Source organism: Fukomys damarensis, unplaced genomic scaffold (assembly GCF_012274545.1).
Source record: "Fukomys damarensis isolate Sample0158 unplaced genomic scaffold, DMR_v1.0_HiC HiC_scaffold_30, whole genome shotgun sequence".
NCBI lineage: Eukaryota > Metazoa > Chordata > Mammalia > Rodentia > Bathyergidae > Fukomys > Fukomys damarensis.
In genome coordinates, this window is record NW_022900942.1 from 57,756,094 (window position 1) to 57,783,571 (window position 27,478).

General features: G+C 42.9%; 1 protein-coding gene across 3 annotated transcripts in view; it reads right to left on the reverse strand.

Annotated features, from left to right (window-relative positions):
- Positions 1-27,478, reverse strand: part of Ttc39c (tetratricopeptide repeat domain 39C) — a 55,362-nt gene that overhangs the window by 19,424 nt on the left and 8,460 nt on the right. For 2 of the 3 annotated variants that reach the window (XM_010643843.3, XM_010643853.3), the window contains exons 4-5: positions 20,960-21,314; positions 19,444-19,612 (exon numbers count right to left, since the gene is read on the reverse strand). In XM_010643843.3, coding sequence (XP_010642145.1) covers positions 19,444-19,612; positions 20,960-21,314 — 524 coding nt within the window. Of the gene's footprint in view, positions 1-19,443; positions 19,613-20,959; positions 21,315-25,649; positions 25,745-27,478 lie in introns of those variants that run through there. The other variant, XM_010643872.3, reaches the window with a different exon arrangement.

The window sequence follows — 27,478 nt, forward strand, 5'->3', positions numbered from 1 at the left end:
ATATATATATATATATGAGAGAGAGCGCCCGAGCCCGAATACTGATGTGCTAAAAAAAATTCTCTGAGCACACGTGTGTGCACATGTGCAGACACCTGGATACCTGCTACCCTCCGTACTTTTCCGTGTCTGGATCAACAGCTCTTTGTCTCCCTCATCTCTGCACTCCACACCACACACCTATGCACACGAAGCATGCGTTAAGGTTCTGCTTCACAGGAATCTCCTACTTGCTTTGTGAATGACACCCGACTTCCCCACGCAGGATCTATCTAGATGGGCCATCACCGTCACCAAGCTGTTGACCCCAGCTGCGAGGTCAGTGCATGACCACAGTGCAATGTCACACTGCCCTTCAGAGGACAGAAAATACCCAGTAACCGCGACTCGTGACTCGGCAGCGAGAGACGAGGCTCTGATACACAAGGACGAGTCAAAGCTCAGCTTCGAGTGCAAGAAAAAGGAAACTACGAAGGAATACCTGAAGCAACATCATTTCCCTTAGCCCTTTCAAACAACTCTCTGAGACAGACACGGTTAGTTCCATTTTCAGCGGGAGTGAAACTCAAATAAGCAACTGGTCCAGATCAATAAACCAGGGATTGACCAGTACTCGTTTGCTATGGTCCCTGCAAAGCATGCTTTCTTCAGGACGTGCGTATGGAGATGTGGTTACGCTAATGATCTTGAAGGGCCCCCCTGGATTATGTGGTGGCTGATAAAAGGAGTCACCTGCAGCCTTATAAAGGGGGATCCAGACAGAGCTTGACACATGGAAGGGGAGCAGCGCAGTGGCCAGACGCAGAGACTGCAGCGATCTGATCACAAGCCAGGAAAAGCTGGTAACCACCAGACACAGAAGGGCAAGGGACAGAGTCTTCCTCGGCCTCTGCAGGAAGCAAGGCTCTGCAGACACCTTGATTTTGTTTGGCCCAGTGGCCTTCTGCCACCCAAAATGGAAAGTTCTGTAAACCAAAGAAAGAGCAAACCCAGGACTGCCCAAATGTAATTTATTCAGGATTTACAGGCTGAGACATGTCTTGGGCAGTGAGAAGGCAGGGGGACCCCCGTACTGCAAAGCAGAATGAAGGGGTTTATGTGTTACACTAGACAAAGATGACCTGGTAGTCAACGGGAATATGCATGTGTCTTTTCAAAAACTATTAACATGCCAAACATCAGTCAACAAATGCTTGACTATCTCAGACTCTATCCCATAGGTTTGGAATATGTGTAATGGTCAGCTGGAAGTTAAGAGGGCAGTTTAACTTTTTCTTTTTTTGAGACAGGGTCTGTGTAGTTCCAGCTGGCCTCCAACACACAGCAATCCTCCTGCCTCAGCCTCCTGAGTGCAGGGACTACAGGTGTACACTACCAACTCCCGGCTGTGGATGGCAGTTTAAAAACCAAGATGGCTATAGTTATGTCAAGTTGGATCCTCCACACCCAGCGGAACAAATTTTGGATTTCTAGCCTCCAGACTGTGTGACAATAAGTACCCTTTGTTTTAGGCCAGCCAGTTTGTGGCAATATATGACACAGTCGTAGAAAAAGAATACCGTTGATTTTTTGTTAAAGATTAAACTGTGAAGAAAGTGCCATGCTCCTTCTGTTAAAGGGATTAACAAAATTTGAAAGTACAAAGACTATCACAGAACTTAACGACATTTCCCCAAAAGCGGGCATAACTACAAAATTAATTCTATCCTCATCATTCTTAGAGGAATTACAATGAACAACAATTAATTAAAGCCCTTGTTTTCACCAAAATAAGTTAAAATACATGATAATCTATGAGAATTTTTATGGCTACAAATTAAAAATACCTGCTGCAGAAGAGAGAAAGAATTATTCTCAGTGGATACCTGATTTGGGTGAACTTTTGGCCTGAAGAGAATACAGCAAATGGGCTCGTCTGACACAGCCACTATGGGTTCACACCACACTGACTCTGTCTCCTGAATTATGCACGGAGGAGCCAAATCAGAAAAACTATGTGAAGCCTCAGTTTCTTCACTGGTAAACTAATAGAAATGTCGGCTTGCTTTACTTGCTTAGAAAGGCTGGAAGAACAAAAAGTGTAAGTCTTTCTTTGCCAAATTACAATCAGCATAACCTGTAGCCAGTGCATTGTGACAACTGGGACACAGCGTGTTTCTGCAGTTATTCAAGCCTTCCTTTCCAACAGGTATATTCCTGACATCTTCCAACATAGGTAGCAATTGTAAAAGGGATTTGCTGCTCCATTTTGTTCCAAGTCCTTCTTGTATGTATGAGAACAGTGGATATTTCCAAGTCAATTCTGTGTGTCACATTATTATACTCTTAGGAATTCGCATGATTGGAACATCTTTTGCTCTTGGATTTTGGATGGATACATTCAAATCATTTGCAAAGAATGACAAGTTTGCTCATACTGGACTTGTTCTACGCCGGAATTGTTCACACACTGGCTAGGAACACCAGTTACAATACAGGACCATGGCAAGCCCCACACACACCCTGGCTTTCTCTGTTCTTTTTTCCCCCCTAATATCAGGGGTTGAACCCAGGACCTTTGCACCAAGCTACATTCCCAGCTCATTTTTTTATTTGTAATTTTAAGATAGGATCTTGCTAAGACTAACTTGCCCAGGCTGGGCTGGAATTTGTGATCCTCCTGCTTCAGCCTCCCAACATATTGGGAACACGGGCAAGCACCACCACACCCAGCTTCTTTAACATAATATTTCTAACATGGCACTAAAAAATAAGATCTGCTGCCTGTTTTGTTGATGCCATTTTTTTAGTTTTTCAAAACAGGGTCTCGCCTGGCCCTCAACTCACTATGTAAGTCTAGGCTGGCCTCAAATTTGTGGCAGTTCTCCTGCCTCAGCCTCCTGAGTGCTGGGATTACAGGGGTGCACCACTACGCCTGGCATGTTGATGTCATTTTTGACCAAAAGAAGCAATTTTTTTTTTAATTTAAAGTTTGCTAATCAATTTGTCTTTTAAAAAAAATATATGGATTGGGGTACTGCCTTTCTTCACATATAATAGGATTTTAAAGCTTTATCACTTCCTTAACACCAGAAATATTAGGAACACATTTCCAGGGGACAAATAATAATTGAATGATGAGTGACAATTAAGCTGCATCTGGTGGCAGGCTTTTAATTGGAATTCAACACTTATTTCACCTGCATGTGGCCTGATCATGATTTTATTTACCGCTTCTTTCTGTGCCTTTCTTGCACACTGCACTTGTCTCAGTCCGCTTGGTAGCCAGAGCTAACCTTTGCCAAAATGAGCAGAAAACAAACACCACAGGAGAGCCTCTATGAGCAGGGGCAGAGAGTTGATGACGAGAAAGCAGATGTCTCTACACTGCCAACAGAAAGAAAGCCACATTTAAAAGGAAAAAACGGGTCGGGGATTTAGCTCAGTGGTTCCGCCACCTGTCTCGAACGTATAAGGGCCCCAGTTCGATCCCTGGTACCAGAAAAAAGAAAAAATACTAAGAGTTCTACTAAAATTTCAGGTTCGCTGCAGAATTCACATTCTCCAAGATGCGTCAGTATAATATGTGGTGATCTGCTATCCAATGAAGCCATGAATCTTCAGAATCTTCAAATCTGCTTCGCCACATGCAGACTAAGTTCTGCGCATGAAGAGACAAGTCTTCAAAGTTTAAAAAAAAAATGAGCCTGAAGAATAGAAGCAATTACTGATGGCCACAGTGTCTGCGCCGAGAGCATCATGCTTAGAGGCTAACCGCATTGCTAAAGTTCAAAAGTCTTCTATTATTGGTCAAGAGTGGATCCTCCCTGCACTGTGTCATCTACAGAGAGATGCTGGCAGCTAAAAAATGTCACCTGAACTTAACAAGTTTTTACAAGATGTGAGTACAATTGTCAACTACACACATTTTCTCTAAAACACAGAAGTGAGCTATTTAAAGGTTGATCACTGGCCAGAGTTTCTGAGTTATGAAGGCCACTCTAGAGATTTCTTTTAGAAAAATTCGCCACTGGCAGCACATTTCAGTGACACAGAAGGGGCTGTGAAACATGCTTACTCATGCAATACATTCTACCTGTTCAGGGAACTCAATCAGTCACTTCAGGGGAGAATGACACCTGTGTTCAAGTTGGCAGACAGAGTGGCTGCATTCAAAGTCAAACCGGAATTATGGGGCAGACAAGTAAACACTGGGATTTTTGACATGTTTCAAACATTAGTAGAGATTCTGAAAGAGACTATGCCAGGGCCTTCTTTCCCTCAGCCGGTGCCTGATCACCTACCTCAGTCTGCAAAAGTGTTTCAACATTACTTCCCAACCACAAAAGACTCCTGAACTGGGAACATTGGATCTGTGATCCCTTTGTGATCAGCCAGGTGAATCACCTTGGTCCTAGAAGAGAATCAATCGCTTGAAGTCACAGATGATGGTGGCTTTAAAAGTATGTTTGAGACAACTTCAAAATTTTCATAACTTCTGGACGAAAGTCAAGGTGAAATACCTTGACCGCCACAAAAGCACTGAGAAGCCTGCTTCCATTCTGGTTGCATGACAGCCACCGAAACAAGATTACAGAGTGAACTGGACATAAGCAACACACTTTGGGTGTCACTATCTCCAGTGACGCCCAGATAGGACTGTCCATTTGCTGGAAAACAAGCTCAGGGGTTGATTCTGCATTATGGTGAATTGTAAAATCATCTCATACATTATACAAAAATAATAACAACAGAAACAAAGCACACAATAAATGTAATGTGCTTGAATCATCACAAACCATTCCCTTCCCCTAGTCTGTGGAAAAATTATCTTCCATGAAACTGGTCCCTCATGCCAAAAAGTTAGGGACTGCTGAAAAAGAGCCCTGCTGGATTGTAATTTGGCATTTAAAAATGCAGTACTGGACCAAGCAAGATGGCTCATCTGTAATCCCACATACTCAGGAGGCCAAGGCAGGGGGATTCCAAGTTCAAGTCCAGCCTGGGCAACACAGTGAGACCCATGTCTCAAGGACTGGGGATTCAGGTCAGTGGTGGAGCACCCGCCTAATGTGTGAGGCCCTGGACCATAAATACAAAACCAAAAATTACACTTTTGGATTTGATTGGCTAATACTAATTCCACGTTTCTATATCCAGAACAAGGACCTACATATTTTTGTCTAGCAGTCTGGTTTCAGGATCATGCCATGCTTATAAAACTAGCTGAAAATATTCCCCTATTTTCTGTGCTCTAGAACAATGTAAATGTCTAGCTTATTTTTATTTTTTATTTCTTGGTACCGAGGATCAAACTCAACAACCTTGCACTTGCAAGGCAGGCACAGTGCTACTGAGCTAAATTCCCAGCTCTCTAGCTCATTTTTAGAAACCAAATCATTCAACTGAAAAATTAATTTGAAATGTTGAAATTACTATATATTTTTTCCTTAATAGGTATAGAGTATAACAAAGAAAAGTAAAATTTAGACAATAAATTCCAAATTCCAGCACCAACTTCCTAACCAACACAGTTAGATCTCAGGAAATAATTTGTTTGTACTCTTAGGGAATGTTGAAATATATAAATTTATATAAATAAATGCTCTTAGGAAAGAAAGATGTTTTTTTAAAAAATTAGTGCTGTTACCTGTTAAAAGCTCTGGGAAACACAATATTTCTTCAACATTCAGAATAAACACTAGTAATAAGTGGCAATTAAGTTTCCCACCAATTGCTTCAGACTCACCAGGAGAAACTCCAGATTTTGTCCAGGAGGAATAAACACAAGCTGTTTATGGTCAGGCCTGTTTAAGTGTAAAATGATGTATTTCGCCTTACCACATTCATCCTGTTGGCTGGAGCCATGGGTGGTACTTGTGTCACTGTCCCGTCCAGCAGCACAGGACAAGTGGTACAGCCACCTGAGGGGACAGATGCGCATGTACCACCCGTGGCTTGAGCCAGAAGAAACATGAAAAATCCAAAACAAACACTTGGGTGTCCTCTGGAGAGACAGGTGACAAGGAGAAATGAAACACAGAGGGATGGAGTTGGCTATGTAACATCTGGGCAATTTTAAAAAAAAAAGTTATTCTTACTAAAGAATCCCCATGTTGATAGCTTTTCAAAAAATTCTCAAAGTAAAGATCTTAAAGAACAAATATGAAGACATAAGAAAGTCTGAATAGTTATCAGTGCCAGTCATCAGGTATGGGTTCTACTGATGTTATGTTTTGTTTAAATCAAAGATTTTTGGGCCAGGGATTTAGCTCAGTGGTGCCGCCACGTGCCTTGAAAGCGGGAGGACCCAAGTTCAATCGCTGGTACCAAAAAAAAAAAAAAAAAAAAAAAAAAAATCAAAGATTTTCATTAGTGCCAGGCATAGGGGTGAATGTCTGCAATCCAACCATTCTGGGAGGCTGAGGCAGGAGGATCACAAGTTTGAGCCCAGCTAGGGCATCCCAGTGCGACCCTGTCTCAAAGGGGTTTTTTTTGTTGTTTTTTTGGAGGTGGGGGTACTGTGGATCAAACTCAGGACCTTGTGCTTGTGTCAGGAGGTGGCACCACTGAGCTAAATCTCAGGCTCAAAAATTTTTTTAAAAAGCGCATGGTATATACATCAGTGCAAAGGCCCTGGGGTTCAATCCCCAGTACCAATTTTTTCCTTAGGAAAGCTGGGCTGAGAGGATCACTACATGCTGCAGCTGCCTAGTAAAAGGTTCTGTCTCTACAGCTGGAAAAAAAAAAAAAGTGGAAAGAGACAAGGCCAAGGTCCCTTGGAGACTTGGGCCAAACCACCGTGCCCAAAGCACATCAAGTTCCAGGCGTCCCTGAATCCATAGCGCCAGCTCTGCTTCCCAAGCCAGCAGTTCATGCCCCTGGCAATGAAAAAGCTTGTGAAGTCCTCGGTTAGGAGCCAGTGTGCAGCATTGAAATAATGCTGGTGTTTGTTAATCCTGCCGGCTCAGGCACCAGAAAGGAGCTAAGGCTGCAGGGACAAACCACAGGATGCAGGGGTAGTCCCTGTGGCCATGGCCATGGGGAAAACGCATCCTGCTCCATTTGCAGCTCTAACCCATTGCTTCTGAGAATCGTCAAGCCTGGTGAAGAAGTCTGTGGTTTGTGAAACGCAGGCACACGTTATCTTATGGTGTTTGAAGTAACCAGTAAGCACAAAGATAGTTAACTGTAGGCAGATTCATGAGAAGTTAACAATAAATGAAACAGTGAGTGAGTGTGTGTGTGTGTGTGTGTGTGTGTGTGTTACAGAGAGAAGATGAAAGGGCCAAGGTAAAAATCCCAATGCTAACAAGCTCTCTATAGGAAACCAGAGAACTGAGGACCGGCACACTTAGGCAAGAGAGAAACGCCAGGACTTCTGGACCGGTGTGCTTCAACATTAAGAGTCCAACACTGTAAAGGAGAGTACGAAGTTCTGTCTGCTACAGCACAGGAGGGTGAGCGGAGACGGCGGGCACTGCTGCACCGTTCCAGTCTGGATATGAGATGTCCCCACGGCTGCCAGGTCAGCAATGCAGCAGCACCCACAGGTAGGGCCTGGACAGGCGACTGGACAGCAAGGGTGCGAGCTCCATCCACAGACGCGAACCACTGACAAGTTCCTAGCTGGACGGGTGACCAGGAGGTGGGCCGAGTGGAGGCAGCAGGGCAGGACGAGGGTCCCTTTACGGGTGTGTCCCGTCCCTGGTGCCCTTCCTAGTCCTCCTAGTCTTGGGCCTCCTATGGCTACCATGCGGTGAGCAGCCTTCCTCCTCCCACCCTGACGTTTCTGCCTCACCGCCGGCCTGAAGCAATGGCGCCAGCTGACCAGGGACTGAAACCTCTGAGACTGTGAACCAAAAGGAATCCTTCCCCTGCACATTGATTTTTTTTAAATGTATTTTGTCACAGCAATGGAAAGCTAACACATGCATATCTCAAAAGGCTAGAAGAGGGCTGGGGATTTAGCTCAGTGGTTCTGGCACCTGCCTCACAGGTACAAGGGCCCGGTTTGATCCCTGGTACCAAAAAAAAAAGACTGACATCAAAAGCCTAGAAGAAAGGACTTTGAAAGTTTCCACTGTAAAGAAATGATAAATGTTTGAGGGGAAATGTCTAACCTGATTTAAATACTGCACAAGGAATACATGCACAGAAACATCATGCAATGTTCCATAAATATGTACATCTTTATTATCAGTTAAAAAATGTTTAGAAATACAAAAATTCTAAAAGCAAAACTAACAGGAATTCAAATACGATGCTATGAGAAAATATACAATTTTACAAAAGAGATTTGAATGAGGGGTAGGTAAAAGTGAAGAATGTTATTCTCCCAAACGAGACTGTATTATCCTTACCCCCACAGTGGGAGTTCATACATACTTATTAGCATTAGGAAAGTGAGAAATCACAAAGAACTGCGACACGGACTGGGTGGATACGTGAAACCCATGTTCACAATAACAGAAAACCCACTGAAATGCTAAGAGCATCTTCTTAATCTGACACTAAGAAGAAGTCTCCTTGGAAACAGAGACAGAGACAGAGACAAATAAGAGCAATGACAAACACAGCTCCACAGGGCAATGGGAAACAGTATGCATCAAGTGCAACTAAATATGGATGAAGAAATTTAAGGAAAACTGGAAACAAAATGAAAAACAATTGATAAAAAAATCAAATCTTTCTAAAAACCAACATGAGAATCCAAAGGCTAATCATATAATTAAGAAAATATAAATTAATATATCAAAGATTCTACTTTTTTACAGACTTGAAATAGCATTCAGTTATATGTTTAAAAAGCAGTAAGTGGAACTTGGCATGGTGGCACATGCCTGTAATCTCAGTACTCTGGAAGGCCGAGGCAGGAGTGTTGCAAAATTTGAGGCCAGGCTAAGCCACTCAGCTAAGCTCAGTCATGTATTTGATCCCCGGTACCACTACAATACAACAACAAATAGTGAAAGCAGAAAACAACAATACTAAACTAAGACTGATGTAATAATAAGTCTACACATTAAAACAGAAGCAGTAAGGGAAGTTACTAAAGAACTGACTTTAAAACATTATTCAGCAGCAAAGCTGTAGGAGAATTCTTCTAAATGTTTAATGTCAGTTTAATCACTTTGATTTCTCTAAAAGGTTAAAAAAAATTAAGTTAACCACACTTAAAAATAAAATAGGTTTATTTCTATAGCCTAATAAGAACCTGCTCCCTGAATCTTAGTATTCACATTTTAAGCGTGCATATATATTATCTGCTAATGAGGGATGGAATGTTTGCATCTCCCAGAATTCGTGCTGAAATCCTGCACCTCACTGGGCTGCTGTGAGGAGCCCGAAGTTTTGGGCAGTCATGGGTGGTGCCCTCAGGGACTGGGGTTGGTGCCTCTGATGGTTCTCCGGTCCACTTTTCGCCATGTGAGGACACAACCAGGAAGGATCCTGGGTCCTCCATTTAGGGCTAGGATCCACTTCGAGTTATCTCTGTGTCTGAAGTGAGACAAAGACCCCGCCACACTTTTGCACGAGACTATTCGGTTGTCCCAGCGTCAACTGTTGGGTCTATTTTCTGCCCACTGATTTGTCTCAGCGCCCTCATCCAAAGTCAACTGACCATAAATGTCAGGTTTCCTTCTCGGCTCTCACCGATATATACGTTCATTCTTATGCCAGCATCAGTTTTGACTACTTTGCAGTAAGTTTTGAGACTGGAAGTCTGAGTCTTCTAACTTTCCTCTTTTCCAACTATTTTGGGTATTCTGAGGATTAGGACAAGTTTGTCAGTTTCTGCACCCCCAAAAAGCAAGTTGTGATATGGCAGGGGTTGGGGGGGGAAAATGGTGATCAAACCAAGGGCCTCGAGCACGGGAGGCAAGTGTTCAACTCCTGAACTACACTCCCAGGCCCCAAGCTGTGCTTCTGGAAAGGGCTATAACCCCATTAGCAGAGGGGCCACTGCCTTTCTAGCTATTCCAAGGCCTGGGATACATGAACTGGGACGTCTTTTCAGTAATTTTTTTTTTTTTTTTTTGGTACCTCGGATCAAACTCCTATCCTTGTGCTTGCGAGGCAGGCAGTGGAACCACTGCGCTAAAACCCTATCCCTCAGTAATTCTTTAAGAGCAATCTTTAAGCTGCTTTCATCTGCATCATTGTGGGCATTAAAAATAAGGAAAAAAAAAACTATGGGGCAGAATACTGATGCTGATACCATTCATAAAATAGTGCGTGTCTGTACTCAGGCCCACTATTTCTTGAGTATGATCTCTCACCATGCAACAAGGATAACACAATTGTTCATGCTTTTGACCCTAATAACGATTTCTGTGGAGCTCTAACACAAGGAAGCTCAAGAGAGAAGCAGAAAGAAAACTCCACTAAGGTATTATCAGACTTGGTATCCATGAAACAATGACAGTCAAATATCTCAACAATCTTACAGCAAGAGGGAAAATATCACATTATTAGCAAATGGAAATCTACATAGCCCGCTTGCATGTCTGTTGCTTATGAAAATGATGTGAATGCAAGTAAATGTAAGATTTGTAAACCAAGTACATAAAACCTCAGGCGTGTGTATTAAAGGTCACAAAATAATTTGAACTAAATTAGCTTAGAATTTCACCACTGATGGGTGGGTATTTACATAAAGTTGCTTAGCATCTTAGACTATGGGAGAGTGTTTTAATATGAGATCCCCTGTCACCTTTGGCCTGCAGAAAGACTCTGTGACAACCCACTGAGGTGCAACGCAGCGCTAACGCTGATTAAGGGAAAACTGGTTTTACAGCACATGGCGACGGCGGGCGCCCAGCGATAGATGGTGCCCTTGACCCCTGCCCTTGGGACCCCAGCTGATGCAGGCCAAGGAAAGCTCATCCACTCAGGAGCACTCAGGAAGCTTGGGGATAGAACTCGACACAAGCCAGTGCTGGCCAACCCCACGGCCTGCAGGACAGAGTTAAAAGAACAGCAAGTGCCTTTTATTTATTAGCAGCCTGGGCTGCTATGGTCTTCTCATTTCAGCGAACAGTTATTAAACCACACAATATGGATTTGTCTCACTGGGAAGTGAAGAAAAATACATCCTCCATCTCCTCTGCACCAGATCAAATCAATCCCTCATTTTCTGTGCTTCTAAGAATAAACAGTGAACCTATTTTTTTTGCGGGGGGGCGGTTCTTGAAGTAATTAAGAGAACCACGTAGGATGGAGGAAGAGAAGACTACAATTAACAGACCTTCAGGGAATTACTTCTCTTCCCACAGCTGCCTTTCTCTCCACCCTATAAATAACAACATTACATCATGCTGACAGGGCATGCTGTGTAAATACAGAGGCTCGGGTGCCCTTCAGCAGGGCAGAGAAACGCCGCGCCATTCATCCCCGCTACCCCGACCCCTGCTCTCTGCTCCAGGGACCCCTAGGTCTCTCCTCTTTCCGCTGTCTGGTAAATGAATCACCATGGGAATCCATGTCTCACTTTCTGTCCCTACCGCACACAAGGGGCTGAGGAATCACACAGAACTCCCAGTTATTTGGGGGCGCAGATGAAAAACATCAGCAAATTTTCTAAAGCCCCCCCCATACCTAAAAGAATGGTGGGCGGGAGGGCAGATACAGGCCCGGCCCGCAGCGAACAGATGGTGAGGCAGAGACGCCCGCCCGCCCAGGAGGAACAGGCACCCCAGGGTGATGTGCAGTAAAGGTCAGCCATCAAAGGAACCCCTGCAGGGGCTGTCCAGGGGTGAGGGGGCGCCTCTAGCACCCCCTCCCTGGCAGGAAGGGCCAGGAGGGAGAACAGAGCAGCTGCAGGTGGGCAGAGAAAAACAAAGGCAGCTGCCAGCAGGCAGACGAGGTGCAGGAAGGGTCCGGAAGGGAGCAGGCTAGGTCCTTCTGTCCTCTTCCATGGCAGCGGGCACCGGCCTCACAGGAACCGCTCGGCCTCCACTCTGACAGACTGCAGGGGCTCACTCAGCGGAAGCCACAGACAGACCAGCGCTGCTTCTGTGTCTGCCTGTGCATAAGACGCACGTGCGTGCATGACACACACGCACACACACACAGAGGACGAAGTTCACTGTGACACGTGCAAACTTCCATTCTGTTCCCACAGAAGTGCCACTGGAGTCGTCTGAGAGTTACAGTGAAGGGCCCTGCCAGGCTTGTGGGGTGCAATTAAACTGTTGTTTTGGCAGTATAGGGATTGTACCACTGAGTTACATTTGCAGTCCTATTTTATTTTATTTTTATTCTATTCTATCCCCCACCCTTTTTTTTGAGGTAGGGTCTCAATGAAGTTGCCCAGACTGAACTTGTACTTGTGATCCTCCTGCCTCAGCCTCCCAGGGTGCTGGAATTACATGCATGCACCACCACACCTGGCAAATTCAACTCATTATAAAAGATACAACCTTGAAATAAAAGTTGGACCCTGAAAAAATAAACTGATTCTTTGGCCAGCACAAGGAATTTAAATACAACCAGCACTCTGTATCCAAGTGTTCCACACCTGCAGGTTCTCCATCTACAGATTCGATCAACATAAACTGGCAAATAAGAAAAACAAAATTGCTCCAGTACATACTGCACATGTACAGGCTTTTTTTCTTGTCATTATTCCCGAAATGAGGTACTTCCACAACTATTTACATAGCATTTACAAGGTCCTAGGTATTAGAAGTAATCTAGAGATGACTTAACATGGGAAGATACGCCGAAGTCATATGTATTTCCAACAGAAATGGATATCAGGGACCGGGCATCCAGATTCTGACATCCACAAGCTATCCCGGAACCCATCCCCCACTGCTATGCGCTGTGTTTTGATGTCCCACAAAGCCTCATGCGGATCAGGTGGGACTTTCTTTTTCAGAAGTAGTTGAAACTGGAATGTGTGATTCTGGGGTCAAGGGCCTGTGATTACTAAACCACTACATGTGAGTAATCAGTTTGGTGCCGCACTGATCCCAGTAGTCTGAATATGGTAAAAGGGGCAGAAAGACGCTGTTAAACCCTTGTTACCTTTGCTACCTTGTGTGCGCCACGTCACGTCTCCTCTTCAAGGCCTGTTTGCCACCCCAGCCTCAGCACCAGCCAATTGTGCACTGGAACCTCTATGAACTCTAAGCCAAATAAATCCCTTCCCTTTTAACTTTGGTTGGTGGGTATGTTGTCTCAGCAATGAGAGGAAAGTCACTAAGACACCCATGGGTACGGAGAGATTACTGTATCTAGTTAGAGACTCCCAGTAGAAGGCCACCCTCTGCCTCTTACTTGTTCAATAAATAAATACACAGTGCGGGCCAGGCTGACACTGGGCCCAGACATCCAGTGGCAAGGGAGGCTGGTGAGAACACTGCAGGGTCCTCATCCACTCTATTCACCGTATCTGCTACTGTGTGACTTTGGGCTGTCCCCAAACTCAAACCCAAGGTTTTCCAATGTCAGCTCACAGGATATTCACAACTATGGGCTCAAGTTCGGGAGACAGTTTCAAAGTCAGTCCTAAAAATCTTCGCATGAAAGCAACCTCATTAGACTATGTTTTTAGCTTTATAGATAACTACTTTCAGTCATTCAAGTATTTGGGCATTCATTTAGAGATAAAGAGACATTAAATATTAGCTATATTAATTCATTATATCACATAAGGGATGTATGTGAAAGTATCCATATCCAGGGAATCAAATACACACACACACACGTGCACACACACGGGTGATCAAAATATACGGTGAATATATGGCGACTATTTAAAGTTTTAAAAATTATTAAGCAAAATTATTACATTGCCATTAATCCCCCTCACAGTTCTCCACCTTGTTTCGAACACACTTGTCCTGCAATTCTTGCCACTTTCTGAAGCAGCTCTGGAAGTCCTCTTCTGTGTCTTTGTGAGGTGTGACCTTAACTACGGTGAATGCTGCCACCAAGGGCCGTCCAACAGAAAGACTGGCTAGAAAAACACCGTGGTGTGTCCTCATCTACCTCATTCGTCGGATTTGGCCATGTGATTTCTGGCTCTTCCCCAAAGTCAAATGACCATAGAGGCGAATGTGTTGAATCAGTTCAGAATTTGAAGGCAGCCACGACAGTGCAACTAAAGACACTCACGAAAGAGGGCTGCCAGAACTGCTTCAGGAAGAGGCAAGAACCATGGGACAAGTGTGCTCAAGGTGAAGAGGAGTATTCTGAGGAGTCATGGTAACATGTCTTTCACTATCATACATTCTTTAAACATTCACCTCATTTTCTTCATCACACTTCATACGTGTATGTTAATGCAAAGTAGACTATTAAAGCCAAAGAGAAGGAAAATTTTACAAATATGTATTGCTTAGAGAAAACAGGACCAGGGCTGGGGATTTAGCTCAGTGGTGCCAACACCCGCTTCATGGGCTCAAGGTCCAGTGTTTGATTCCCGTACCAAAAACAAAAAAGAAATAAAAATAGTTTATTAAAATACAGACTCTCCCCAATACTTAAAAAAAGTCATTAATCACATGTATCTGAATAGACTTAACACTAACATAGGTTTAAGTGGATAAAAATTAATGCAAAAACTAAAACCAGTATCTACCTATTCACATTAAAAAACTAAGAGTACAATATAATTCCTGCACCAAATACCTAATAATTGTTCATATTATGGAAATTCAGGGAGGAATAGGTACACCTATCACACTGTTAGACCCTATAGCTACTCACATACCCATTTTGCTAATCAGAGGCTTACCTTTACTGCCAGCTCTCAATACCAAGACAAATTCCTTTTTCCAAAACAGAAGAAAAGGAAAATTGATATCCTACTACAGGCTTAAGCACCCAGTAAGATGAACAGCCACCATTACATCGTCACTTGGACAGTGGTCACCACGTGCTGGTAACAGTGACTGCTAAGGGCTGGGGAGAGGCCGAGGTGTAGGCCAGCACAGGAGGAAGGACAGCACCACCAGACGGGGCAGGTTGGAGAACGGCAACAGCACTACAACCAGGCTCACGCAGGTGACAGGAGAGGGGCAGATCCGCGACAGAAAACCACTCTCCCACAGGGACTGCACAGCCCCAAACGATGAAGGGCAAGGCGAGCAAAAGATAGGCACATAGGATTCACAAATGACGAGCACAGAGAAGTGGAATCTGCTCATTGCCCAGTGAACTAGTCGCCTTCAAGGACTGCGATGTGACACCAAAGCCGCTGATGAAAAAGTCTGGCTTCCCCAGGTACCGACTCCCCATGAGGAATGCAACTATACAGACAGCAAACACATACTCACCAAAAAATTAAAATAGGCAGTTTAAAAAAAGAAACATGTCAGTAAAAAAGAGCCTGGCAGTTTTTGAGTCACTAGACACAGTGTCACAGGATCCACCTGCCGAGCTCTGTGTGCTGACAGAAGGCTCGCAGGGGCTCATATCACCTAAAGGAGGAGCTTTTGCGAGCAAATTCACCAATGAAGTCTGCACATTTTCATAAAGAGTTGGGGCTTCAGAGGGGTCACAGAAAGTCATACCCCAGCCTCCCCAGTCAGAGTTCCTCAAGGGCAAGTGAAGAATGCCATGCTCCAGTAACTTCCTCCGCTCCTGCTCAGGCGGAGCAGAATAATGAAACACTGCTGTCTGGGCACCTTAAGGATAACAGCATTCATATTTCAAGAAAGCGCTACCCTCTTTCCATCCTCCAGGAAGAGCTAAGTATAAATACCCTTTTGCTTGTCCCTGCAGCCACTAAACAAGAGCCGTAATAGATCTTACATCTTTTTCCTTCAAGACAAATACCACTTCTATGAGCTCCTTCACCTCATAGGAGTTCCAGTATCTAGTACCTATTCTCTGAAAGAAAAGGAAGCTGGGCCTGGTGCTGCACATCTGTAATCTCAGCACTCTGGGAGGCTGAGGCAGGAGGATCACAGGCTCCAGCCCAGCCTAATCAACTTAGCAATTCAGCAAGACCCTGTCTCAAAATAAAAAAATTGAAAAAGGGCCAGGGGCTTGGCATAAAGGTCCTGGGTCCAGTCCCCAGTACTGCTGAAAAACAAACAAACAAACATTAAGAGGCACAATGAGTGAGAACTATGCACTCTAAAAACTGTATTTATAAGAACCCTTTGGGGAGTGGCAGGTTCCTTATTCTGGAACCAATTCAACAACAGTGAACACTCACTTTTAACATCACTTTATCCCTTGCAGTAATGAACAGAGGTGCAGACCAAAACCATGATGCCATGAAACTTGAACTGGTGAAAAAAATGCCAAACTAAGTTTTTTTGTGTGGGGGGGATAAAAAGTTGAACTAAAAGTTATGCGTTTTCATTTTAAAATGAAAAATTAAGTCAGTGGCAAGCATAGCAAAATACAAATCCCGAGTTTTACATTTCTGCTCAAAAGCTTCACAACACTGCAGAGCATTCTTTCATCAGTGGCGAAACAGGAGAGAAACCTAACAGATACCCACCCAGTGCTACGTATGTCCTTAGCACACAGTGCTGTGTTACACACTATTTTAAATTTTAGTTCTCAGTCCCCGATGGCAAATCTCCACCAAACACTCAATCTAGAACAGGCTGAGTATTCCTTACTTGGAGACCTAAGACTAGGGGAGCTTTGAGTTTAGGAATTAGGAATATTTGTGTGTGGAGATATCCATAGCTATGTAGATATATATGAGGATAGATCTATGTACGTTATCTGCAAACACACTCGTGATGAGACATCTTGGGAAGTCTCAATGCGAAGTTCACGTCTGTTTTATATATGCCTTCTATGCACAGCCTGAAGGTCCCTGTATGTAGCGTTTTTAGGGCATCTGTGTTGTGACTGAGACCCTCACATACGGTCCGGTGTATAATTTTCCACCCGGGGCATCAAGTTAGTGCTCAAAAAACTTCACACTGTGAAGCATTTTGGATTTTGGATTAGGGATGCTCAACCTGTACTGTGAGGCAAAGCAACTCAGAATGTATAACGCTTGCTTTTTAAGAAGTTTAAATATAAGAAAGCACTCATCCTGTACCCAGCTCTCATTTCAGATATGGTCACGGGAGCAACAGGGCTTAGTCTGTTTAAAATTTCTCTTCACGGGGTAGGGGATTTGGCTTAATGGTTCCGCCGCCTGCTCTCTTCGTGATCTTATTTCTTCGTGTACAAATCCAAGGGAACAGAAAAACTTTAATAGCCTGAGTATCTCTGCCCACAAGTAGGGCCACAATCTGATCTCAAAAGAAAAGAAAATTAATCTTCCCTGATTATACAAGAGATGGAGAACCATGCTTTTTAAGAGGAAGAGAAAAAAAAAAGAAGAAGAAATGTAACCAAAGGCTCATGAGCTTGAATGCAAAGAAAAGCAATTTCAAAATAATGGGAAGAGAATAACATGGACATGGGTTTAAATAATGCAAATCCTGGTCAGCTTTCTATATAGTTTCAATTATCAACTATTACTATAGTTGCTAAAATACATTCTCATATATACATGCATACACGGGGGCTTAAAGAATTAAAATTAGAAAACTGCTCTTCAGGCCTGGGGATATAACTCAGGGGCACTGCACCTGCCTGCCAAGTGTGAGGTCCCGAGTTTGACCCCTGGTACCAAAAAATGAAACTGCTCTTCAGGTTTAAGGAGTCATTTCATGAAGGAAAAAAGAAACAATAAGAAAGCTACCATAAAGAAAAAAAGGAAAGGGAAGGGAAAGGGGGAAGAAGGAAGGAAGGAAGGAAGGGAGGGAGCGAGGGAGGGCAGGCAGGCGGCAGGAGAAAAGAAGAAAGAAAATAGGCCCAGGATCTTAGCTCAGTGGCACTGTGCCTGCCTTGCAAGTGCAAGGTCCTGAGTTTGATTCCTGGTATGAAATAAAAAAAGAAAAAGAAAAAAGAAAAGAGTGAATCATCCTTGTGCTCATAAAAAAAAAAAAAAAAATTCCTCAGCAAAAATGAAAAAAAAAAAAATCTCCAAATGTGCCCCTGGAAATTGCTGCAGCTGACTTTCAGCGGAGTGCCTGGTAAACCTGAGGACAGATGATATTAAAACCTCAAATGGATTCAGTGATAATTAGTTGTAAGAAATGGGTGGTAGGACATTAGGACATAAGTTTAAGAATTGTTTTCATCAATGCTATCTTTCCCTTTTGAACGTAATTGTATTATATATATATGTAAGTGCCATAGTTAAGATGTCTTTAAGCAGATGCCACAGTCTCTGTGTGTGTGTGCGTGTGTGTGTGTGTATGTATGTATTTTTTTTTTCTTCTGGTACTTGGGATTGAACCCAGGAGCTTGAGTTTGTGAGGCAGGCAGCAGAACCACTGAGCTGAATTGCCGGCCATATTCTTATATTTTAAATAGTGTACAAGTTGGATTTGTTTAATATATATTTGCCTGTCTGAACTACTTAAATTGCTTAAGGTACAGTTTTTTTATATTCATCTCTTTATCTCCAGTGCACTGAAAGTTGTACACACAAAGTCATGCATGGATTAAGGGCTAGCTATACATTTTTAGGATGGTAGGAAAGGTTATAAAATGAGTACCAAAATAAAGTTCCTGGAGGAAGTCAATATACATAAGCAAATAATAAAAGTTACTTCTAGACCTTTTTTGGTGGTTCCAGGATTGAACTCAGGGCCTTGTGCATGTCAGGCAAATGCTCTACCCACTCAGGCAAATGCTTTACCCACTGAGCTCCATCCTCAGCCCCAGACTTTGTCTCTCAACTTTTGAAAGAAATTTGAGAAACAAAGAGAAGGAGGAGAATAAAATTTAAGGGCCACTTTTTTCGTGTATATAACAGATCTCTTCTATTTTCATGCTTTTCATGGCTGTTAGCAGGGAAAGGAGAAGCAGAGCCCTCCAGAAGCCAGGCAAGTTCCCGTGTTGCCAAGGGACTCCTGGGCTCGCTGCTGGGAGAGCGCAGAAGTTACTGACTCGTGCCTGGGACCCTGCTTCTTTTACATAACCTGCAGCGGATGCATCATCTATGCACAGGGTTGCTCTAAGGAACAACCGGGCCTGTGTATTGAAAGCTCCTGGCACAACATCCAGCCAAATGAAGCACTTGAAAATATGACAACATTGCTATTATTTCAAAGATGATGCTGTCCTGACATTTAAGGCAGCGACTTTTGTACAAATCAATTGTTAGCTAAGATCAAAATTTAGAAATGGGTTATTAGTAACCCAGGGAGGAGAAAATTATATTTTGTGTTCTCCACCTAAGCGGTTTAACAACACTCTCATGCACCTCAATCACGTCTCATTACCAGGGAGGACCCAGCCCTGCCTCACCTATGGCCCGAGCAGAAGGTAACTAACACCCTGGCTTCCGGGAAGAGCCCTGCTCCGAGTGATGCCAGGAAAGGCACAAGGACTCCATGCTCCTGGGCCCCGAGCAGCAGTCAGGGATGTGATCATCGGAGGCTTTGTTTCTTTTTTTAAAAAAAGAGGAAGGCACTGTACCTCTAATCGCTGGATCCGTCCCTTGAAAAACATGAAGAGGGAAGAATTTGGATAAGCAGCTTCTTTTTTGAGAAGAATTTCCTTAGCTTCGTCCAGGCCTGCTTTGTTATCGCTGCCATCCAAGGCGAAAAATGGGCGGACGACAGTGTGGTACCAGAGGAGAGCCAGTCTGCGGGGGAGGGAGACTGTGAGCCCGGTCCTCTAGATGCCTCCCAGCCAACAGCATCGTCGGCTCCTCCCATACACACTCCCGCCGAAAACTTACTCAGCAGTCTTCAAAGAAGTAAAGTCAGAGCCTGTTTCTCACATTAGTTTTGAGTTTTTGGAAAGCTGCCACTTTAGCACAACATATATACACAAAAGCAGGCTCCCCTCAGATGAGAAGAGGCAACAGGAGCGGTTAGCTCTGCTGCTCCTTGGAAATGGACTGCTGGAGGTATGACCGGCGTCCATCTCTGAATTCTACACTTTAGCAATCAAATCAATGCACAGTCACTGTGAATTTACCATCCTCTCGTAATAAAAGCTTCTACTTTTTGCCAAAGAAAAATGTGACTTTCTCTTGTGTTCATAAAAGTTAGAGTGTAAGTCTCAATATAAATTTAAATATAGGACCCAAAGTCACAAATTATATTAAATCGAGTTAAAAGGGTGTGAGAGGAACAGCTTGCAGGTCCTTTCTCCAGTTTTTGAAGATACTCAATTTAAAAAACAAACTACTTAACATTTCCTTACTTCAACCTCGTTAAAGAAAAATGTCTCGAGAAACAAGTAAACAGAACAGTCAGAGATCTGCTTTAACGAACAGATAAAACCAGCATGTGATATATTTTCATATAAATATATGTATCTAATATGCTCATAAATTCAATTCACTTACAGAGATCACACTAATATTAATTCCATTCATTTCTTCTTGGAGATAAGCATGAAATAATACTAACATATAAAGAGAAATGATAGCAAGATACAAATCTGTTAATTCAAAGAATAGTGGACCAATATAATGTGTTTGGGGGGACATAAATATTTTTCAAATGAAAAATTAACGATTTTTAAATAACAACCAACTGATTAAGAGTCAACATCCTAATTCCTCAATGCTGACATGAGTGGAAATATATTTCACCAAAGATCTCTCCAATATCACAGACAAAGAACACCAGTAGCTGAAAAGCTGCTCAAATCACAAATAGGTAGTTCTTTGCCAGATGTGACAATGATCAAAGTCACACAAAGACTGCTTACAAAATCACTGGAGGGTAAACTATAAGGTCACTCTACCTGCTGACAACACAGGACTCGTGAGCCGTAAGAGTGTGCCTTGTTGTCTAACTAAAGAAGCTTATACCACCACCAGCAGCCCAGAAAGCACTCTTGGGTGTGGTTTTAAAATGTAAGGCAGAGTACTGCCAACCAACCAAGCATTTTTCCTGAAGTTTCCTTTAAAGTTTTTGTGGTTTACTTACTTTCAACACTATATTATCTACCAAAGCATTGCAATATAGCTACTCACGTAGCTAAAGGGGCCTTCATGTCCTTACTTTCGCTTGCATACATCAGTGAAGAAAGCCCCTGTAGGCGGTCTCCAGGAAAACCCAGCAGGTTGATGATTTTGAGCAGGTTTGGGGGCACCATGGATATGCAAAGGTGAAAAAGGCCATATCCAAAGCTCACAGCACCTTTCAGTCTGTTTAGGGACTCCTCAGTCACCCCTTCAGCCACAATGTGATTATCATTTGCAGCATCAGAAGTCAAGGGCTCTTCAGTTAGCTTCTTCTGATACAGTTCCTGGAGGGCATTGATGTCCAGGTAGCACTTATTGTAAATCTTCCAGGCTTTCCTAAGGATCCACCCACCTTTTATGTATGCTGCGAAGAGAAGGGGAGAAGAGCATTCAAAAATGGGCATTCACAGTGATTTCTGCCCATGACTAATAAAAGGTATTGGAAAACAACCTGAAAATCAAACCATTTTTTAAAAACATTACATTATTATCTATCATTGCACTTTGCTGTCTTCATAGTGCTCTTACTTGTTGGTTTCCTTGTACTAAACTCTGTGACTATTTGACAAGAGCCTTGAGGCTTTTTTTTTTTTTTTGCTAGAGGTAGTCTTTACTGATGGAAGCCCCTCTGCTGTAGCCAGGACACAGCATGCAGCACAGGAGGGGAGGAAGGTTGGGGGATCAGTTGAATTCATATTTTTTCAGGTCTTCCATAAAACCCTCTACTACTTCTCTGAATTACTGTGGTGCTTCTGATAAACCTTAAAAAAACCAATAAAACAAAAAACTCTTACACTTGTACATATTTTCATCCCTCAAGAGAAATATCTTAGTCTAGTTCACTGCTAAATTTATACTCCATCACCAACCAAGGCATCTTTGCCCCCCAAAATGAGACAAGCAAACAGAAAGAATCCATACTTACTAGGTAATCAAGTGACCAGTGTATTGCCAAAAAAAAGTCATTCCTGTGAAATGCAGGACCGCAAAGAATCCCCACCTCACCCAGATCTGGTACCCGACAGGGACGGCTTTGTCTGGATCCACAGTGAAGAGATTACCTCACACCCAGGGTAAAAAAAAGTACCTTCCATTACTGCCACTATTAGGCCAATTTATTAAACAGCTGTCTTGAAAACATTACCTCAGAGAAGACTTCAAGAATAGGAAGTAAAATGTGGCCTCCAGCACCTCAATATCCAGTCCACTTGTCTGTGAATATTTTCATGTTCAGATGGGGAGGGGCTGATTTACCTGTTGTTATCTGAGTGCACCTTTATCACGTTTTCAGGGAAGGGTTTTCTATGGGGGAAATTGCTGTTAAAAAAACATTCCCTCAGAAGTATGGAAGACAGCTTATCCACTAGGCACTGTTACTAACACGATACCATTACTTGGACCATCTTGCACAAGTGAAAAATATCAACTGCCACAGACTTCCAGACCCTCTGAACAGAAATTTTTTTTTTTTTTTAGAAAATTCCAGTCCCTTAACTAAAAGTGACACAGCACATGCTCTCCCCTCAGAGGCTACTTACGGGGTAAAGCCCTGGCTGGGCAGGGGATCTAGACAAGGAAGCTTTCTTACCATCCCCAGAACTGATGAAAGCAGCTCACTGTGTGCCTACACTGTACACCGTGCTCTATAGCCAAGGCTCATCTTCCTTTGGGGATTCTGGAATTTGGGTGCGTGCAAGGCGCTAGGTCTCTGAGATTTGGTAACGAAAAGTAGGTAGCGCTTCACTCCTGTTCTCAGTACTCACTGCTGGGACAGCGCAGTGTGTCTCCTGTGACTCCTCTGAAGCCTCCACTGGGCTGTGCCTCTTACCCCTTTTCTCCTTCCTGGCCCTGCCTTGTATCCTTCTGCTCTAACTCACAGCTGAGTGTATGTTGATACCTCTAAGACCTGCTAGTGCACCAACACCAGAGGCTGGTCTTCAAGACCTCGGTACATGGTAGAAAGTGTATAAATTTTTCAACAATTACCATTTTTTCCTATAGGATCACAATTAAAAACACAATCATCTTTTGAGTTCTGGGTGGCTGAGGCCTAGAGTCTACATTTACTAGAAAGCACACTGTAAAACTGGACGAACAAAACAAATTAATCTACAAAAGACAGGGTTAAAGAGAAATGGTTCCATAATTTTATAATTACCAAGGTAATGCTACATGGTTGAAATAATCCCTTCATTTAATTCAATTTAAGAGAAGAGTTTATTACACACAAATACAAGTCAATGACTGACGGGTAAATCAGAGAGAAGGGGGACATAGATCTTTACTGTACGAGGATGTGACTCTTTTCCCTCAGAAAATGAAAGTACTGGGGAAATACAAAGGTTCGAGAAAATTCTGAAACTCCTTTGAATGCCAACAAAGTGAATTTTCAAATGTTTGAATTAATATAACCAGAAAAAATAAAGATGATTCTCAGCAATGACCTGAAAAGCAAAAGATTTAATAGAAAAGGAGAAAAAGAAAGAAATAGGAAGCTAGAACATATATGTTAGGGAATTTGAAAGCAATCAGGATCTAACTCAAAACAAATAATCACTGACCACAGATTAAAATATGAAAGAAAAAGAACATTTGCACAACCCTAAACACATTAACTGGCTATTGATAAAGTTCTTCTTATATTTCTGAAACAGTGGTGGAAACTCACGACACAAAAGAACTGTAAAACATAATCCCACCCCTCAAATGCCCACAATAAGGAGAAGAGAAAAAAATTAAAGGATGCAACATAAGACAAAAAATGTATTTAATTGCACCATGAAAAAAATGAAAATAAATCATGCTGAGCTTATAAATGGATTGTTCTTTTTCATCATTAAATTTTTGGTACAAAATAAAGCATTGCAGCATTTCAGCAGCGAACCTGACTTCTTTTCCCTCCCATCCCTAACTGAAGATTTGGAAGGAAAAATGTAACTCCATTTTATCATGCTGGGACCAATGGGCTTAAGAGCAGTTAATGAATGGCTACAGAGAAACTGAGGCTGCAATTTGGGCTTCAGGGGCAGAGTCAGGACAATGATGTAATAATCCAGATCTCAGCTGAAAAATTACTGAAAAGGATAGACGCAAACATAAAAATCCATCAACTCCTAAATGCATGGAATTGAGTTAAACAAAAACATACAAACAAAAGTCCACAGTTAAAAAAACAATCCGTTCTTACTGAATAAAAAGGGAAAGAATTCAACATGTCTTTAACTATGTGCCTGGTACAGCATTGGTTCCAACATTTAAAAACACATATTCAAATCTACCAGGACAAGCTTGAAGACCCTTACTTTGAGCCAAAGAAACAGAAACTAAAATCTTGGACTAAGTCAAGGATTACTACTTTCTATGCACAAAACTAACATACATGTAGAGAGACATTTTGCTTTTACTACATTCCACATTCAAGCTAATGGAATAAGGTCCCTGGGATCAGTTCTACTCCTGTCCTGAAATTGCTGGGACCCCTTTGGAGGAGGCAAGTGCTAAGTGACTCGCAGAGAGAGACCAGCATGATCCACGGACCGCAGTTCTGCACACAGCAATGCTACAGAAGACCACACACCTTCCCGACACACAGAGAAAACAGCCTTCCATCGACCCCCCTGAAAGGTCAGGGATCACTCACTCAGCCAGCGGGATGTCTCAGTGCCTCTGGAAAAAAGCAGAGTACAGGAAAGCACGGGCCATTTGTCCTACCCAATTAAGGACAGCATCCATCGGCCAGGAGATGGAGGGGAGGTGGGGACCTCTACCCCAGATGGGGGTGGAAGTAAAGGACAAGAGTCGCCTGGAAAATGAAAATATCAAGCTACACTCAATTGATCTTAGAATGAATTTTGTCATTTTTCAGGGGACCACATCTTGCGAGAACCTACCATTGCAATCTCTCTGCTCACTTGTCCTAGAATGAGGCTAGTTAACCCCATAATGGAGGGTAAGTCCAGGTTTCCTTTCTTGTGACTCAAATAACGGACTTCAAAGGACAAAAGATGATTTGATTTTCCAACAGCTTGTCTCCTCATTATCATCCTTTTTTTTTCTTTTCTTTTTGAGACAGGCTGTCATTATGTTGTCCAGGCTGGCCTTGAGCTTATAGTGATCCTCCTGCTTCAGCCTCACAAATGCTGGGATTACAAGTGTGCACCACCATGCCCAGCTCTCATTTTCTTCTAATAGCATCACTTTCCTCTCCCAATTCCTTTCCTGAATAGCATCTTCCTTCCTCCGTTCCTCCCTATAATTTAGAGAACATACTACACAAGAGGCACCAAATCAAGTACCCAGGACACAGAGACAGAAAGGACTTTAATTCTTCATAATTCTGCTCAGAAACAGGATCACAGGTCCCCAACCTTCCCAAAGTTTCAGAATCACTTGTTTCCGAGGCATTTCTAGGACTAATTTATATATGTGCTGGTCAAAGTGTCTTCCTGAATTAGAATTTATTTACTCATCTTTCCATCATGAATTCCCTTGGGAGAGGGCTGCCTCTTGCTCATCTCTGGCCAACTAGCACCTATCATTTCATGGCATATGATATGTAGTAAGTGCTCGATGCACGTGGGAAGAAGAGAAACAACAGGTAGACAGGTGTAGTCCCTGCCCTCAAGGAGTTTACACTCTTATACTTTAGACAGACACATGTGGTAAGTGCTCTAACTGGTTACATATAGGGCATACATACAGGCCTGGCTGATGAAACCAATGAGGAAGGAAGAATGTCTGGGCTGTACTTCATTAGGTGACAGAGAGGAAGAGGCGGGCAGATCCCACGCTGAGAGGGCAGCATCCAAGGCAGCTCAGGTGCTAGGGGAACTGCAGAAACTTGGCTCAGTCAGGGGAGGCAGCAGAAGGGCAGGGGTCTGGGAAGCAGACAGGTCCCTACCCACCACCCAAGGAAGGGACATAGCTTTACCTTGTGGTGACGTGAGAAAATTAAGTGTTTAAAGCACAGGGTTCATATGCCTTAGTGAAACAGCCCCATCGACAAGGCAGAGAAAGTGGCTTGCAGAAGAAAGCTGAGAGCAGGCTGTTTTTCTATCACACAGTAAGCACCAAGGATATAGAAAGCAAGCAAAGGGAAAGGCCTCAAGAAAGTGGTGACACAAGTAACCAGACTAAGCTGTGGGGAAAAAAGCGACAATGCTTGGAATCCAATTCTGAGTCAAGGAGACCAGGCCTGGTTCTGTTTTTTTCATACCTCCACAGGCTAGCATGTAATCTCGTCTCAACCTCAGGAAGAAAAGCTTGCTGAGTACCCAGTGTGCCAAGAATAAAGGATGTGTGAGAAAGGGCCCTATCTTCAAATCCAAAAGAAAATAGAGGGGATTCGTAACAAACTCAGGAGGTAAGAACCATGAGATAGGTTTTTAAAACTTTTTCTTATAAAAGTAATAGATGACCATTGAGAAAAGGTCTCTTGGATGATAGAGTAATTATTAAGAAATTGTTATGTTTAGATCTAAAATGTTCTCCAAAAGTCTCGTGTGCTTGGAAGGTGATTGGATCATGGCGGCACTGTACTCATCAGTGGTCCATTGATGAGTTCATAGCTGACTGTGCTGCTGGGAGTGGGACCTGGATGGAAGAAGGGGGTACCAAGGGCATAATCTAGAAGGCTGTATTCTTGTTCCAGGGTCCTCCCTTCTCTATCTCCTGGCTGTCATGAATTGAGCATCTTTCTCCCACCATGCCCTTTCACCATGCTGTTTCTGCCTTAGAAATAGTTAACCATAGACTGGATCCACTAAAACTGTGAGCCCAAATAAACCTATCCTACTTTAAGCTGTAGTTGCAGGTATTTCATCCTAGTGACAGGAAAGTGACTAATAAAGATTTTGGTAACAGGAGTATGGTCAGTGCCGTGGCTGTTCCTGACCATGTGGTTTGGAAGTGGCTTTCATGAGTATTTGGAAAGATTTAGAAATGAAACAGTGAAAAACTCTAGATTACTATAAACAGACACTGATGGGAGGTGCTAGTGGGAGTTCAGAAGACCAAAATGCTGACAAGAATATGGGCAGTAAAGGCCCGGCTCATGAGGTTTCAGATAGGAAAGAGGACTCTACTGGAAACTGGACTAGAGGCCATGCATATTTCATTCTGACAAAGAAACTGTCTATGTTTTGTCCATGTAGGCTGTGTGAGGCTAAATTTAAATATGGCAGACTAACTGATCTGGTAGAAGAAAGTAGCTCAACATTCAGTTGTGGCATGGGTACTGCTGGTTGCTTTTAGCCAGATCTACAGTAAGAATCAGAGGGGGAAAAAAAAAATCACACGTAAATGATTTTAAAAGGTTGTAGTTTCACCAGAATGGAAGTGTCTGCAAAGTTACCTTATTACTTTACATCTGTATTAGTCACTTTCTTGTTACAAGAACAAAATACCCAATACCTGCAATTTAAGAAAAAGATTTATTTTGGCCTATAGTTTCAGTGGGTTCAGCCCTGGTCAGCATGCTTCAAGGCAGAAACGGCACTGTAACAGAGGAAAGAGCAGAGGAAAGTTGCT